This window comes from Syngnathus typhle, linkage group LG14, assembly GCF_033458585.1.
Source record: "Syngnathus typhle isolate RoL2023-S1 ecotype Sweden linkage group LG14, RoL_Styp_1.0, whole genome shotgun sequence".
NCBI lineage: Eukaryota > Metazoa > Chordata > Actinopteri > Syngnathiformes > Syngnathidae > Syngnathus > Syngnathus typhle.
The window spans coordinates 717,859-733,178 of NC_083751.1; the positions used below are offsets into that span (position 1 = coordinate 717,859).

Below are 15,320 nucleotides of genomic sequence, written 5' to 3' on the forward strand. Positions count from 1 at the left end.
ACTGCTATCATACAAATCTTTCCTTCTGTGGCCCCATCTACAGTCTGATCAATTTTTACACTGCTGAGCTGTCTGCTTTTCACCCATTTCGTCATACTCAAATTTCATATTTTACAGGGTCTTTTTTTTTTTTTTTGCTTTACCAGGAAAAATGTCAATAACGTACATTAGCACCCTGCTCTTATTTAGTGTTTAATTGTAAGCGAACGCTCCGAGAACATTTCATTTGTTTCTGTAGCGAGCAGAAGCGTTTAAATGTTATTTATTTTTGGTGCCAAGGAAAATATATCGTGAAGGGTTGCATTGATTTAGAACGTAACCATGTCTCCATACGGACAGAAGGCGCTGAATTTATGAATCCTTTGCACAACTCCTTTAATTGAATTTTCCAAATCTCACAGCACACACAAATAATCAATAGCCGCTGTGGAACTGGCCTCAGAATTATTAGGGCTGTGCTTTTTCCATTTTGTAGTCATCAGCAGATACAGGCATGCTGGCTATTTGTAATGCAGGAACAATACCCCAAGGATTTATGTCTGCTCAAAGCTCAAAGTGACTTTTTCCACCACAATGCTTGCTGAGACTTGTGTTAACATCAAAGAAGCGCATCCATCGCTTTGGATTTGTCCAAAGAGGGATGAAGATTTTCATGCATTTACTGGGCTGTCATGAAAATTGGAGTTCTCTTTCAAACTGTAATCTCTTCCAGTAACAGGATTCTCATTAGGCCCGCTCAAGTTGGGTGACTATCCTTGGCAAAAGAAGAATGCTACAATTTTCCTGACGATTCAATATTGTGCCACCGTTTCCTTCCAATGAATGTCATTTGTTGAGAGGGAACAAAAGGCCATACATCGTGTCCACGCGTTAATAATTCAACAAGCCTGATGGAGCTGCAGGGTGAGGGAGAGTGTCATTTTTGAATGCAGTTGATTCGGAGATAAGAAGCGGATCTTTCCTTTCAGAATTTCCTACAAAGTCACATCGGTCATTAAATGTAACCTCGTCACACGAGCTTTCTTCTGTCGGCTAATATTGCATCATGATAATCCTGGGCCCTTTTCTCTCGTTGAGCCCGCAGATCCGTTTTAGACGGGCAACATTTTTTGCTCTACCAAAGCTTTAGCAGGATCCAGAGGCCAGAATGGCTTTGAACGAGAGTTTGTTTGCTTCAAACGTCTGCTTGAAAACCGTGAGGCCCAGTTCCTGTCCGCCCGCCCGCCGCTATCCGCTTTGACATTGTGACGTCTGTTGTTTCAAGGAGGTTGATGCAAAACAGATAAATTTCACACATTCAGCATGTGACAAAAAATGTGACATTCCTGGGGTGTGGATTCACAATGCGTCATGTATGTTCAGCTCTCCTACTGGAACCAATGAAGATAATTTCTAACAACCTTGTCGGAAAACAAGCTTGCCGTCTGACAATCAGTCCTATTCACTTTCCACCATTCACTATTGTAAGATTGCATCACAAGAATTGCTTTGCCGCAGGCATGATATGTGCCTAAAATAATCCAATTAATTCTTTCCCCGGGAAATCTACCCGCTGACGTGTTGGTGTAACCGTAGAAAAATGTTGTTTTTCTCCAAAGGTCGTAGAAAACGCGATTGTCTTACTCAAACAAGCGTCCATTGATGTTAGTAATGCTAAATGCCAGAGAATATGCGGCGGGCGAGGAGCAAATCAAATAGACAAGTCGTAGCCAAGGGAAAATCCTTGGGAGATCTACGTAATAGCCTTGTGACTGACTCCATTTGTCTTCATGCTGATCCTGAAACCCAGCACAGGGAAGAAAATGTTTCAACTGATCTGCTTCAAAGTCCTTGGTCACTGCGCCGAGTGGTTAGCGCAGCCGGCTCACAGCTCAGGGACTCCAGGCTCAAATCTCAGCTCTGCCTTTACCTTGAAACTGAAAGCTCCCTCTGCTATGATGTAATTATTCGTGCAGTCAAGCAATTAGTGAAGAAATGAATTGCACTTTCCCCCCACTAATGAATAGCCAGTACTTCTACTGTTTGGTAACAGCAGATCTTTATTTTCAAATGATTGTACTGTAAAATCAACAGATCAAAAAGATATTTCTTTTCAAATAGCTCTAAGCAGGTCAAACTCCAAGTAAAACGACCTAGTCTGTGTTTGCCAGCAAACTTGAGGTTATGAGCCGCCCGCCACAAGAAGTAAATCAAATTGCATGAACGGAGTCGTTTGAAATCATTTCAATTTGTCAGACGCAATCTTTAGCAGCCCTAGTACTAATAGCAGACAAGTTTGTTCCACTTGGATTAATGACTTCAGAACGTGATGAGCAAACAGCCAATTGCACACAATCGAACAAATGCAATGATCCATTTTACAGTTCTGCCCATTACTAGTGACTTTCTGCATTTAAATTGGGCTAAAATAACACCCTGCTGTGCTTCTAAGGATGGCAAAAAAGGGCACAGTATGAATCTGCTGTCAACTTAGCTCATGAAATGTATTCTTGACTTCATTATGAAATTAAAAACTAATGCTTATCTTGATGGAGGGGCCAGACACCAAATGTCTGCCTTTGCTAAGGAAATGGTTCTTGTGTTAAGTGTTTCTAACACAACTATTTTTAGTGCTATGTAAATCATTCAATGATGAATCCCTGCCATCTCTTGTCTCCTGTCATTAAATTCTGATATGTCATCATGTACTGTACATCAGGCGAAGCGTGGCAATTGAAATATGGCAACTCATAAAATGCAGCTCTCTATAAATCCTTTAAATCACCACACTGGCTTCATCATCAGTTAACATAAAAATAGTACACTAACTTACGCATACTGGATTTTATTGATTAACTCACTTTGAAGCTGCATTTCACACTTTGAGTACTTTTTCAACCCTGTTTGTGGTTCAACTTTTTGAGGCCTTTAAAATATAAATGATGCTGATTTTAAAAACAATGAATTTTTAATGAAGACAGTAAAAAACACAAAAAAGAAGGAAAAATAACAAAACCAAATCTCATCCTGTCAAAAAAAACAAAGAATATCATAAAAATGTGATCATTGACATATCTGAGTGCTTTCCTGCATCATTTTGTCCTTATCATCAACAATGACTAAATAAATTGACGTGAGCGGTGGCAATGTAAGATGGTGCTCTCCGGCTTCAACCATTGGCGCATCAGCGCCATCTACAGCTGCAGGCGTGGAGCCCGAGGGGAAAAATCAAACATTATTACTCTTTCAGGTTACAACAAACTATATGGCACGGGAAATAGAACGTTTTTAAGTGGGGATTCGTTCTATTTGTAGTAATCTTGCACAAGGGGGCAACCAAGCATTTGCAATGTCGTTCCGGATATTTGCATTTGTTTCTTCCGTGTGCTTTACAAGTGAACACCAATCTCGTCATTGTTGACTAGCAACGGCCAGGCAGACTCTAGCAACGCGGTTATTTTGTAGCCGCATAGCTCAAATCCGTTTTTAAAGGTCACCTTTTTGTCCAATGAACAAATAACCACGTCGTTTGAATGTGTTGTTCTCGGACAGAGAGGACAAACATTAAGCATTCGATAGCTATCTGAAGATGGCTTACTTGGACTCATCGGATGCTCCTGATGAGGAGCAGACTTTCTACGTGCAGTGCAGAGCCGCCTACCTAAGTGTCTTCAGATCTAGTCTGACAAATATCTCCTCGAAAAGGGAATTATGTCGAGGTAAGCGTTTTCTAAATATAAGCAAAAGCCTAGTTTTGGTTGTTTTACAAGCACCCCTTTCAGTGATGTAGCATTCACTTAAAACAAGGACGAGTTGCCTCCTTTCTACATCTCCCTTATTCCAATTAAGCCAGTTAGTTACTTGTCAGCGTCTACCCATGTTGGGAAGGTTTGCATCACAAAAATCCTTTTTTCCCCCCTAGTTCTCCAGTTAGCTGGTAGAAATCCCTCCCAAGCCTCTCTTGATGAATACTGGAAGACGGGAACAACGCACATGAACTTTGACGATTTCTGTACAATACTGAAAAAGGAGTGGAAAAGTGAGAATAATGAGCTGATGGGAATTTTCCAAAAGTTGGATACAAATGGCGATGGCTACCTGACACACAGCAAAGTGGAAAAGCTCCTTACAACCGTGAGTTATTGCATATTTTGCATTAGACATGCACAGAGGATTTTCAACTTAACATTCAGACAAAGTGCATGAAATAAAAGACGTCCGACTATTTAATTGATGGTGTTTTGGCATTTGGATATTTAAAATATGTAAAACCTTACAGGGGGGAGATAAAATGACACCTGAAGAGGTTCAAGCCATTTTCTCACTAAGTGACATCAACGAGGATGGCAAGTTGAACTATGCAGAGGTAAGGTCATCTGCAATTGCTTCTCTTTGAGAACCGCTACACACATCTTACTGTTGCTGTCAGTTTTGTCAACAGCTCGTGTCCACCGCGGAGAAATGTCAGACGGCCTCTTTGACGAAGCTCCGGTCGGATGCAAAACTGAAGAGACAAAACTTTGGCAGCCATCCAGACAGCCCTCCAAAGCCCTCCCTGACATCAGCGACACAAAGCCAGCCTCCGGAAACGACCTGGTCAGATCCAGACGTCACGCCTCGGAAAGGTAGAAGAATTGATTTGATTTGATATGCTTGTGTCAAGGGCTCCAAATGGACGACCTTGTCTTTGTGTTTTGGATGCATACCCGTTGGGCATTGTATAGAAACAGAGTCCGAGATCCCGCTAAAGTAAAATGAAGACAATCCTACTGTGGGCTGATGGATGGGATTGCTCTAAGTGGACAGTCTATGTTCGTGTTATTGATTCCGAGGATCCCCGTTACTAATCACTGGGGAGACGATGAGGGATTTGAAGGTGGTCAAGAGGAGGAGCCGGACCGAAGGCTACTGAAAAAACAAACGAGTTCCCGCACAGTAGTCCGGATTATGGCATTATTCTGGCTCTCCCACATATTGATTTGTCCCTGTTACATTTTAATAAGGAGCCGACAGAGTGCTTGCACATGTTGAATGTGTTGTTCTTTCAGCTTGAAAACAGTTTGGCTTGTTCATTCCAATCTATATTTGTCAGTCTGTATTCAGGCTTAATCTTTCAAAACAATAATTATGGACCGTGCGTGCCTGAGTTAATATATTTAAAGAGAAATAACTTTCTCCTTTGTCAGAACGGGATGGTTGTTATTACGTCTTTGTATTCAGAGAGCCGAACATCCTCCCGTCCTTCATCTGCGCGCAGTCGCCGATCATCGGTGTCAAGCGTCGTCACGGCGACACCCAGCATCAGCAAGGTCAGTAAAGGACCAGTGGCTGTTTGGTGTAAGTGAAGCTTGCTCTCTGTATGTTTGTTTTCACTCTCCTGACTTGAGTTCAGCTGTTTGCCCTGGGTCAAAGAAAAACTATCTAATGACACCATTGCTTCTTCTGTCCCATGACAGGGTTACCATTTGAAACATTTCGAGGAATTTGCTCTCTCATGTGATGCAAAGGCTTAAAAGAAGTCAACACTTGTTATATTTACCAATTCGTATGTCTTTTCACTTTCAGTGGAAGAAAAGTGATTTGAAAATGGACACAAATACATACTTTTAGTGGTCATATAAATCACTCAGAGAGACAACCAAATGATCATCATATTGTGCATATTGCTCGTGACTAGTGAAAGAAATGTGAGCCGAGATCTGAAATGCATAACATGTCTGCCCTCCTGTGGCCGAACATGAGTATGACAACTTTTACTGGTTGGCCAGCCTTACTTAGCTCGTTGAAGCTGTTTTGTCAACGACATCATCACTGTGTTCTTCCAGCAGTGGCATCATACTTTCATGAGGGGATGTTTTTTTTTGGATGAGGGTGGAACCATCAGCTCACTGCAGTACAAGCTGCATCTGGCCCAGACTTCCAACGTGACACTAAGCATCCGGCCGATGAGCCTCGACCAAAGAGCTGGTAGGAGCACGTTTTGTCACACATCTTAGAAGTGATGAATTGAAGCTTCTGCTTCTTGCTTTGTTTTGAAGACAAGCCTTGCCCCTGGATGAATGTGGACACAGCTCTGTTTGTGATGTTAGCTGGCGATGTAGAAGCGGATTCCACGCTCGTGTGCTTCACTCATACTAAGGACAAAGAGGTGAGTTTTGTTCCTATTCACTTGGTCCAGCTCTTCCAGGGCAATCCTAAGACACAATTCTCGAAGGAGACGCAATTTTCTCCAGCGTGTCTTGGATCATCCGCATCTCAGCAAAGACCCAAAGATTTTGTGCTATCTGTCCCACAGAAGTACATTTGGAGAGGTGAACTGAAAGCTGGGCTGTACTACCTACTGCCTTTCTCCAGTGGCTGCAAATTAAAGAAAAGGAGCAGAAAGTCTGTTGCTAATAAATCCATCCAACTTGTCTATAAGACAGTCAGTGGAGAATTTGACCTCAGCAGAGATTTTCGGTGAGTGCCTTTGCTTGTTTGAGACGATTCTAAACCACAAGTATTCCGATTCACACCGGCGGGCGGGAGTCTTTGCTTTTTTGGTGGAATGAGGCCATTGCAAAGAGACAACAGCAATAGTGCAGGCCGAGATGTTCGTGTTCCACAGGGAGGCGCTATCGGAGATCTTTGACATGATCGACCTGGATGGGAATGGTCTGCTCAGTCTTGAGGAATATAATTTCTTGGAGCTGATGATCAGTGGAGAGGAGTGCAAGATGGGGACTTGGGCCATCTGCAGAGGTACAACACCAGTTAAATGCACTCGTTCATCCTGTTTGTTTTTTTAAAGAGAACGCTTTTTGATTCATATCCAGGGGCAAAGCAGAAGGATATATATTTGTTAGGAGACAACTTGTTCTTGCTTCCACAGAGAATTTTGACATGAGAAAGAATCAGCTGACAAAACAGGGCTTCATGGAGCTGACTCTGATGGAGGCAACAGAAAAAGGCGGAGACAGCGATGACCTGTGGACCCTCGTCGAGACCATGGGCTACAACCGGATGCTGGAGCTCGTCGAGGTTCTCGCTCAGTCAAACAAAAGATATGCTTTGCAGAATTCTCCCTAATATGAACTCCTACGTCAACAGGCTTGCCCATTCCAGATAGATATCGACTGCGAGAGCACACAGCCGTCACTTCAGCCTCTCCGACTGGACTCTGGTCTGAGCATTCTAAACCAGGCCTTGCAAAAGTCCATCACTTTAGAGGGAGCGGCCAAACCGCTCAAAGGGCAAGATCATGTGCTCATCTACACCTATAGAGGAGAACACCGGGTATCCTCCCTCATAGTCAACAAGGTACATCTTCTCAATATTGAGACCAACACTGAGAGCTTTCTGCATCATAGCTGAAATGTGACTTTTGGTTTTTCAATATTTGATGAACGTTTCTATTCGAATCATTCAGTGCTGGTGTTTGCAACTGCCAATATCACCTGATCCTTACTCTTCTGTATGCATTATTTATGCATGGTTGTTCTTTGGCATGGCAGACATAATCAGTTGTCAGGGTGACTGCAATTTTTTGGTCCTTCCAGTCCAACCAGAAAGTGACAGTTAGCGTGAACAACAAGCACAACAGCAACTGCTGCAGCAGTCGAGGCCTGAATGTGTTTGCCATAGAGGTAGCGGCCAGAACTAAGATGGTAAGATGGGGAAAAAACAAATGCTCAACTTATTGATCGGTTTGAATGTTCATCTATTTGCTGTCCACTAGGTGTGTCAGCATGTCCTGCCTATCAATGAAAAGCAGGACTGGACCTACAACTGCGTGGAGTCTTTACTCATCTCGAAATAAAGCTGCGCGCTTGTGACGTGCATTTGTTTCATCCCATTAATGCCATTCCTTTGTGATATGCTTTGGGGATAGATAGTGTGTGGACAATGAAATGCATGCCGCTCTGGACTGCACTTTACTTGCCCTCCCGTGGCCTTTTCAGCTGAGTTTTGACCTTCTATTTATAGCTAGCAGACCGTTCTTTGCCCTTTGACTTTATCTGCTGAAACAGTAGAGCCAGCTCGCTAAATGTCATTTGGCATATGAGATGTATTTTATGCCACTGTCTGCTTTACCAACAGGCTTGGAGCTGTTGCTCAATATTAGCTCTTGCTCTAAGTACTCTCATCAGTCTTTTTATTTAGTCGCTTTTAGACTTATTATTTGATTTGTTGATCACATTCTGCAGACCTGAAACAACACTCATCTTGTACTTTGTATGCTGAATAAACACACAGTGATGCAACAGGCAAATGGGAATGGCCTCGGGACTATTTTTCAACGTTTCACCCACTCACAGTGCATGAATGTATACAAATTCAACCTCATTTAGTCCGTTTTTTTCTTATAGTTCAGTAACTGATGAGTTTTATTGATCTATTTAACTAAGCGGTTGTACGTAAGCTGCGTGAATGTCAAAGCAAATCTAAATTTCAGCCAGCATTCCAAGGCAGAGTAACTTCAGAGCTTGCCCTTTAAACCGGGGAAGGGGGGGCGTGGACCCGACTGCCCCCGATCGCCCCCCCGCTCCGCCACTGCAGGCGCTCGCTCTCTCGCTTCCATTGCCCTCGACAGCGGATCACACAGGAGCGACCATTGAAAGTCTTCTCCCTCCCCGGTTGCCCTGTCAAAATGGTGAAAGTAACTGTGAAGACCAAGCCCTATACGGACCAGAAACCCGGAACAAGCGGCCTGCGGAAGAGGGTGACTGTGTTCCAGCAGAACCAGCACTATGCGGAGAACTTCATCCAGAGCATTATTTCTGTCATCGAGCCAGCTGAGCGCCAGGCTGCTACTCTGGTGGTGGGGGGCGACGGCAGGTTCTTCATGAAAGATGCCATTCAGCTCATCGTTCAGATCGCAGCCGCCAACGGGGTGAGTCAGGAGGGGAATGAAACACAACCCAGACCGACCACGCCCCCCTTTTTGGACCAGCTAGCGTTAGCTAGCAACCTGCAAGCTAACGGTCAAGTTGAATGTCATTTTAAGAATATGTTCATATCCAAACTTTTCTAACTCGGCTCACATTTAATGATTGATATCATTCTAATGACAACGGAATGCAACCTGCATGGCTTGTGCGATCAATCACACGAAAGTAAAGTGCATTCTTCTTGGCCACAATGCAAATGATCATACACTTGTTGGTCAGTAGGGGGCGTGGCAGGGGAGACGTGCCGCTTGACACGTTTCTCCGTCTCCAGGCCACAAGTCAAATAAGACCTCCATTTATTGCACTAAAATAAATGTGAATACACCGTTTGTCCGAATTTGTTAGCTAAGGCTTTGTTTCCCACAATGAGATAAGCCCATCTTTTACATTTGCTAAAACCGAATTGTCCAACTTATAGTCAGGTTATTATTTTCCATTGCAGAGCAAGCTGTAAAAGGAAATGAATGCATCTATACAATAGTAAAGTGAAGTAATCTGTGATTACAAATGGTTGCATGAAGATGATGGCACTCAACTCCTGTGTGACAATAGTGGCTTGTTAAGAAATGACAGTTGGAAAATTGCATCACTCCTGTAATAACACATTTTTATAATTGTACACTATGACAACAATATTTACATTGGTAAATGAAGATTTCAGATAGTTCACATCATATCTGAGCAACTTTGGCAAAAGTAATCATTTTGAATGAAAACATTATCATTATTTGATAACATATTGGATTTGTAAAAAATGTTTAAAAAAAAAGAAGAAGCCAAATATAACCATTTCGATGAAACAACCCCCCAGTTTTGGAGAATAATCCAATCTTTATTTTGGTATTTGTGCCTGTTGCAGATTGGCCACCTGGTGATTGGTCAGGATGGGATCATGTCCACCCCAGCCGTGTCGTGTGTGATCCGCAAGCTGAAGGCGGTGGGCGGGATCATCCTCACAGCCAGCCATAACCCGGGGGGCCCCGATGGAGACTTTGGTATCAAGTACAACATCTCCAGTGGAGGTGAAGGAAGAAGTTGCATAACTGGGGCCTCTGTACACGTCACCCACCCTCTCCTGAAAATGTGCTATTGTTGTTTGCAATGATGGTGCTCCAGAGCTTAGCCAATTCTTTCTTTCTTTTTATTCTACTGTCTGCAGGTCCTGCTCCAGAGGGCATTACAAACCAAATCTTTGAGATCAGCAAAAGCCTACAGGAGTATCATATCTGCCCTGATCTTAAAGTGGATCTGTCCAAGATTGGCAAGCAGACCTTTGATGTAGCGACTTCCAAGCCTTTCACAGGTACTTCCCCCCCCCCCCCCCCCCCTTACGTATTCTTTCTCCTTGACAACATTTGCTTTAATACCATCCACCTTTGTGCCAGTGGAGATCGTGGACTCTGTTGAGGCCTACGCAGATATGCTGAGGGGTATTTTTGACTTTGCTGCACTGAAGGAGCTTCTCTCCGGAGCCAATCGCATGAATGTCCGCCTGGACGCAATGCACGGAGGTACAACTACAACTCTTTTATCGGAGCTCATCCATTTTCCATCTTGTGGTCCTGTTTCGATTGAAGTTGCAGACATTTTAATTATGCCTTTTTTCAGTGGTTGGTCCTTATGTGAAGAAGATTGTGTGTGAGGAGCTGGGTTCTCCAGCCAACTCTGCAGTCAACTGTGTGCCCAAGGAGGACTTTGGCGGCCACCACCCTGACCCAAACTTGACGTACGCCGCAGACCTGGTGAACGCCATGAAAGGAGGAGAGTATGACTTTGGAGCCGCCTTCGATGGTGACGGTGTAAGGAAACGTCATTTTTCGCTGACTTTATAGCTGAAGCAAAGAGCCTCCAGCACAGCACCGGACTGGACCACAATGATGCCGGACACGGAGCTATGATGTCAGCTTGAAACCTAATTCCCTCTCAGTAACTAAAATACATTGGGGGATTTTCCTCCATGCGAAAAACAAAACAAAAGTGGTTCAGACATCCATGTTGGTTGGACTCTCTCGTCTAAGTGACACACATCAACTGAGCTTTGCCTTCCTTCTCAGGACCGTAACATGGTGCTCGGCAAGCGTGGATTTTTCGTGAACCCGTCCGACTCGGTGGCTGTTATCGCCGCCAACATTAACAGCATTCCGTACTTCCAAAAGACTGGCGTGAAGGGACTGGCTCGCAGTATGCCCACAAGTGGAGCCCTGGACAAGTACAAATGATAAAAGCCTTTCAAAAACAACTTATGAGCTGCCATCAATAATATCGATATTTTATTTGTTTGTGTCACATCTATTCTAGCGTGGCTAAAGCACTGAAAATGCAACTGTACGAGACTCCAACGGGCTGGAAGTTCTTTGGGAACTTGATGGATGCTGGCAAACTGTCACTGTGCGGAGAGGAGAGTTTTGGCACCGGTAAGTAAAAGCCAGGACACTTGAAAGTAACAAGAAGAAGCCCGAAAATAAAAGTGTGACCAATCAGGCTCCGATCATATTCGGGAGAAGGACGGCTTGTGGGCAGTACTCGCCTGGTTGTCCATCTTAGCCAGTCGCAAACAGAGCGTGGAAGACATCATGAAGGACCATTGGCAAAAGTTTGGCAGGAACTTCTTCACCAGGTAAAAAGAAAAAAGTTGCCTGTTTGTTTCAATTCCCTAATCCAAAAAAGATTGATATAGCTTTTAATTATGATCATTGATATTGAAGTGATCCTTCTCGTCTTGTACTGCGACGACCAATCGAACTACGGATTCACTTCGACGCGCTTTTTTTTTTCTCCCAGGTATGACTACGAGGAGGTGGACTCGGACGCTGCCAACAAAATGATCAAGGAACTGGAAACAGCCATGTTCAACCCGTCCTTTGTGGGGAAGAATTTCTCATCGGGGGATAAAACATACCAGGTGGCAATCGCAGACAACTTTGCCTACACCGATCCTGTGGATGGAAGTGTTTCCAAAAACCAGGTCAGCAATCTGAAAAGAACATGTTTCTCTTGTCACCCAAAGATGACAGACAGTAAATACATTTCCATTGCTACTACGACTTATCATTTGTTCATTTTCCTCAGGGCTTGAGGATTATCTTTGCCGACGGTTCTCGTATTATTTTCCGTCTCAGCGGCACTGGCAGTGCGGGAGCAACCGTCAGGCTTTACATTGATAGCTATGAGAAGGACCCCCAGAAGATTTACCAGGACCCTCAGGTCAGAACTTTGAACACCCAAAGTGTTCTTTGTCCAGACTGATAGCAAAAATCATGTGGTTGACTCGGTCATGTTATTGCTCTTTCCTTGTAAGCTAAAAGAAAGGTCACATATTCACCGTGTGTGTGTGTGTGTGTGTGTAGGTGATGTTGGCGCCCTTGGTAGACATCGCCTTGAAGCTTTCACAGCTTCATGAGAAGACTGGACGCACTGGCCCCACTGTGATCACATGAGTCCTCTGCCATGCTGCTCCTCACCCTCTGCAGTGCTAAACGTTTAGTCTTCAGGATCTTATGTCGCCGTTGGCCACATTTCAATAGTCAAAAGTGTCGTGCCCATAAGAAAATTAACGTCTAATACACCATCGACTGTTTGGTCCAGTTTTTGTGTCAAACAACTGACTGACTTAAAAGCAGAAAGTTCCTTCATTCTTCATTGTCCCTCATCTGGTGCCTTCCTGTCTTCTTCCAGACCAGTCAGTCAAAATAACAACCCCCAAAGAAACCGTGCACTAAAAATCTATTGAAAATAAAGTAACGTTTACGGTCATTCATAATCGCGCTCCTGTTCTGAACGCATTCGATTTGGAGTTGCAAATGATTTCCCGTCTTGTTTGAGGCACCTGTACAAAGCTCCAAGGTATTGAGAGAAGAAAAAAGTTTGGAGTAAGTCTGTCGCAACTTTCTTTTGGGAGAGAAAGAAGGACAAATCCAATCCAAACGTCTTTTCCACAGCATAAGCCCGATAAACGTTTCCAGTGGCAAAAGACGGAGCAGCGTTTGTGACCCAAATTGGTGTCAACTGCCATATCGGCAAGAAAATTGGCTGCAATTGACTTAATAGGAGTGCGGCGGGTTAAAACTCGGGGGCAGCGCTCTGAACATGACAGGCAAAATTGCCCTTAATCACAAACGCTATACTTTGCCACAATTGATGTCATCCACGTCAATGTGGCGTGCCCGCGACCATCCGTTCACTAATCCCCCACCAAAGCGTGTCGCGTTCAATTTTCTTGAGCAGGGATTAGTCAATCAGGTTTGATGTGTAACTGCAATTTCCTGGGATTTGTAAAAAGCCTCTTTGGACATTCATGTCCTCGTCACTACCAGGGAGGGTGCGGAGACTTCTTGGACGTGGACGTCATCGAAAATGTCTTTCTCCTGTGCTAATGCTGCTAATGGCTGTATTTAAATTGTCTGTCATTACATCATGTAATCACAGAAAGGATTACATTAAGACGCTCTGGTCTGGTCTGGTGCTATTAGAGGACCCTTCTGGAGAACTGGCATGGCGCCATGTTTACAGAAGGACCCATTCAGTCCACCAGAAAAATGAGGCGAGACAAAGACGTCATTCTCGGAACTTTGAAATTAGATTCGAGAATACAAAAAGTTTCAAATATATTGTGGCCCTTTCTTTGAATGGGACATGACAGCGATGGTGCCCAACCTTCTTATGTGCGGTACCAGTAGGAAATGTGTTGTAAATTATAGTTGGAAAAGATACTCAATGGTGACTTATTACAATGGAAAAAGAAATGAAAGTTTGATTTGAATTTAGGCACACCCTGCACTATCTGAAATCAGCAGGAAGCTTGGGCTGAATCATCTCCACACTCTGGTTAACAACATCTCCCCAGGGATGATTCTGAAACTTGATGGATGGAAGGAAGGAAGGAAGGAAGGAAGGAAGTGAAGTTCTATTTTAATTAGATACACCAAGTAGACTGCTCTAGGCCTCCTCTTGGACTTGACAAGGACCAGCAACAATTTCGGCTCATAGCCTCGGCCAGGCCAGTCCAGTCCAGGCCAACAAAAATGTAGAGGGCTCCCCTTAAAATTCATGCATTCATTCACATTTGAGACACACTGTATTTGCAATACAAAGCGATCTGCGACGCTTCCATCGACGGACACTAGGTGGCAGCACGTGTCTTGGACGCCACCACAGCATCTGCAGCCTTGTGTGCAATGAGCGTGAGGTTAGTGGGCAGGATCGCGATCAATTGGGCAGACTGCAAAGGGGACAGACAAAGTGAGCAGAGCAGAGCAGAGCAGAGAAGAGCCAGGAGACAGCAAGACCGCTGAGGCGCAACTCTGTCGCAGACGCTCACCCAGTCAGTCACTTGGAGGTTGCACGCTGAGGAAGTTAACTTGAACATTTCTCCTCTTCCCGATCTCCAACTTGTGACTGGTGGATGTTTGCAGCTGTCCAAGGTGCAAAGGCAGAGTCGAAGGAATGTACCCAAGTCGGAGCGCGGCGAGCGGCGGCTGTCATCCAGGCTGGATGGTGGTGCTGCTCCTTGGCTTCCTGGAGCTCGGCGCGTCGGGTGAGTCTCCAAACTTTTTCCACCTCCACATGTGCTCTGTATTTCTCAACGCGTGGGTTCGCACATCTGTCAAAAATCAAAGCCTCACTGCAGATTTTGAGAGTTTCTTGCAGAAGTTGAGAAGGTCATTTAGATGCCAACCTTTAGTATTCCACTCTGCATGTCTTTGTTTGCCTCCTCTATTGGTTTTCCCTGGCCGTGATAATCCCATACGTGTAATTGAAACAGTTGGCCGCTGCAAACAAAGCGGGCTCTCCTCTCATGTAAATGATCTTTGCTACTTAGTTGATGGGGCCGGCCCATTGACAGTGAGCATGCAGCATCCACACGGGGAAGGACTTGACTCCTCATGGCCACAATGGGAGGGAGCCTTTTAAGCGGTCAGCTGGAGGGCTATTGTGCCGTTCCTCAGTCATTTCAAGATAAGCCTCCAGCCAGATAGAGTGGATAAGGAAGGCTTGAGGTCAAAATAAGATTTGGGGAAACACAACAGTACATGACTCAAAATGTGAATGTGGCACATTTGAATTGAGTTCTGTCAATGGTCCAGTTCATTTGATGGGGGGGGGAAGTCATCACCTTATCAGCTTGGAAGAGGAGATTTTGAAGAAGGTGCACAAATATTGGATAGAAATGTGTCTTTCCCTCTCCTTCCATCAATCAAGATGTGGCCTTAAACTGCAAAGTAATCATCTGTGACAAGGCTATAAAAATAAATTGACGAGCACGACATCAATTGTGTACGTGTTCCTGATGTGGGTGGGGCAGGTAAAAGGCCCCCGTGTGAAATGTGTTTACAATTGCATTTAGCTATTTCATAACAGTCAGGAAGCCTATAGATCATGTTGGGCCCAGCTGTCACGCTACAGTCTGCAACA

General features: G+C 44.3%; 3 protein-coding genes and 1 long non-coding RNA gene across 6 annotated transcripts in view; 3 read left to right on the top strand and 1 right to left on the bottom strand.

Annotated features, from left to right (window-relative positions):
• The first annotated feature begins 3,362 nt into the window (after positions 1-3,362).
• Positions 3,363-8,230, top strand: efcab7 (EF-hand calcium binding domain 7). 3 transcript variants are annotated; one of them, XM_061296788.1, is made up of 13 exons: positions 3,363-3,698; positions 3,902-4,113; positions 4,259-4,345; positions 4,409-4,604; positions 5,200-5,288; positions 5,805-5,946; positions 6,018-6,127; positions 6,275-6,438; positions 6,587-6,720; positions 6,851-6,999; positions 7,069-7,278; positions 7,518-7,625; positions 7,697-8,230. In XM_061296788.1, the coding sequence occupies exons 1-13, from the start codon at positions 3,569-3,571 to the stop codon at positions 7,775-7,777; spliced, it is 1,812 nt and encodes a 603-aa protein (XP_061152772.1). In that variant the 5' UTR covers positions 3,363-3,568; the 3' UTR covers positions 7,778-8,230. The 3 variants fall into 3 exon arrangements, with proteins under 3 accessions (XP_061152772.1, XP_061152773.1, XP_061152774.1); XM_061296789.1 differs by having other exon boundaries at positions 5,808-5,946; XM_061296790.1 differs by having other exon boundaries at positions 4,421-4,604.
• Positions 8,231-8,503: 273 nt separating this feature from the next.
• Positions 8,504-12,479, top strand: pgm1 (phosphoglucomutase 1). The gene is made up of 11 exons (XM_061296793.1): positions 8,504-8,851; positions 9,769-9,931; positions 10,069-10,212; positions 10,295-10,420; positions 10,518-10,708; positions 10,964-11,118; positions 11,208-11,323; positions 11,391-11,526; positions 11,691-11,874; positions 11,979-12,113; positions 12,257-12,479. Exons 1-11 carry the CDS (start codon positions 8,609-8,611, stop codon positions 12,344-12,346), a joined length of 1,683 nt encoding a protein of 560 aa, XP_061152777.1. The 5' UTR covers positions 8,504-8,608; the 3' UTR covers positions 12,347-12,479.
• A 1,321-nt stretch (positions 12,480-13,800) lies between these two features.
• LOC133166676 (uncharacterized) lies at positions 13,801-14,898 on the bottom strand. Its single transcript, XR_009717832.1, has 3 exons — positions 14,584-14,898; positions 14,227-14,508; positions 13,801-14,127 (listed from the first exon to the last, which is right to left on the bottom strand). It is a non-coding gene; the product is annotated as an uncharacterized LOC133166676 (long non-coding RNA).
• The window catches only part of ror1 (receptor tyrosine kinase-like orphan receptor 1), a 46,280-nt gene continuing 45,265 nt past the window's right edge, over positions 14,306-15,320 (top strand). Inside the window, exon 1 of the mRNA XM_061296787.1 lies at positions 14,306-14,442. Within this exon, the coding sequence (XP_061152771.1) occupies positions 14,352-14,442 (91 nt within the window). The 5' untranslated portion in view covers positions 14,306-14,351. The remainder of the gene's footprint in view (positions 14,443-15,320) is intronic.

Excerpts from the sequence above, each read along its gene's own strand:
- pgm1 (XM_061296793.1), top strand. The coding sequence starts at position 8,609 with ATGGTGAAAGTAACTGTGAAGACCAAGCCCTATACGGACCAGAAACCC. Across the intron at positions 10,709-10,963 it reads CCGCCTTCGATGGTGACGGT|GACCGTAACATGGTGCTCGG; the intron begins GTAAGGAAACGT and ends CTTCCTTCTCAG. Across the intron at positions 11,324-11,390 it reads AGAGGAGAGTTTTGGCACCG|GCTCCGATCATATTCGGGAG; the intron begins GTAAGTAAAAGC and ends GTGACCAATCAG.
- efcab7 (XM_061296788.1), top strand. The coding sequence starts at position 3,569 with ATGGCTTACTTGGACTCATCGGATGCTCCTGATGAGGAGCAGACTTTC. Across the intron at positions 4,114-4,258 it reads TGGAAAAGCTCCTTACAACC|GGGGGAGATAAAATGACACC; the intron begins GTGAGTTATTGC and ends AAAACCTTACAG. Across the intron at positions 5,947-6,017 it reads GAGCCTCGACCAAAGAGCTG|ACAAGCCTTGCCCCTGGATG; the intron begins GTAGGAGCACGT and ends TTTGTTTTGAAG.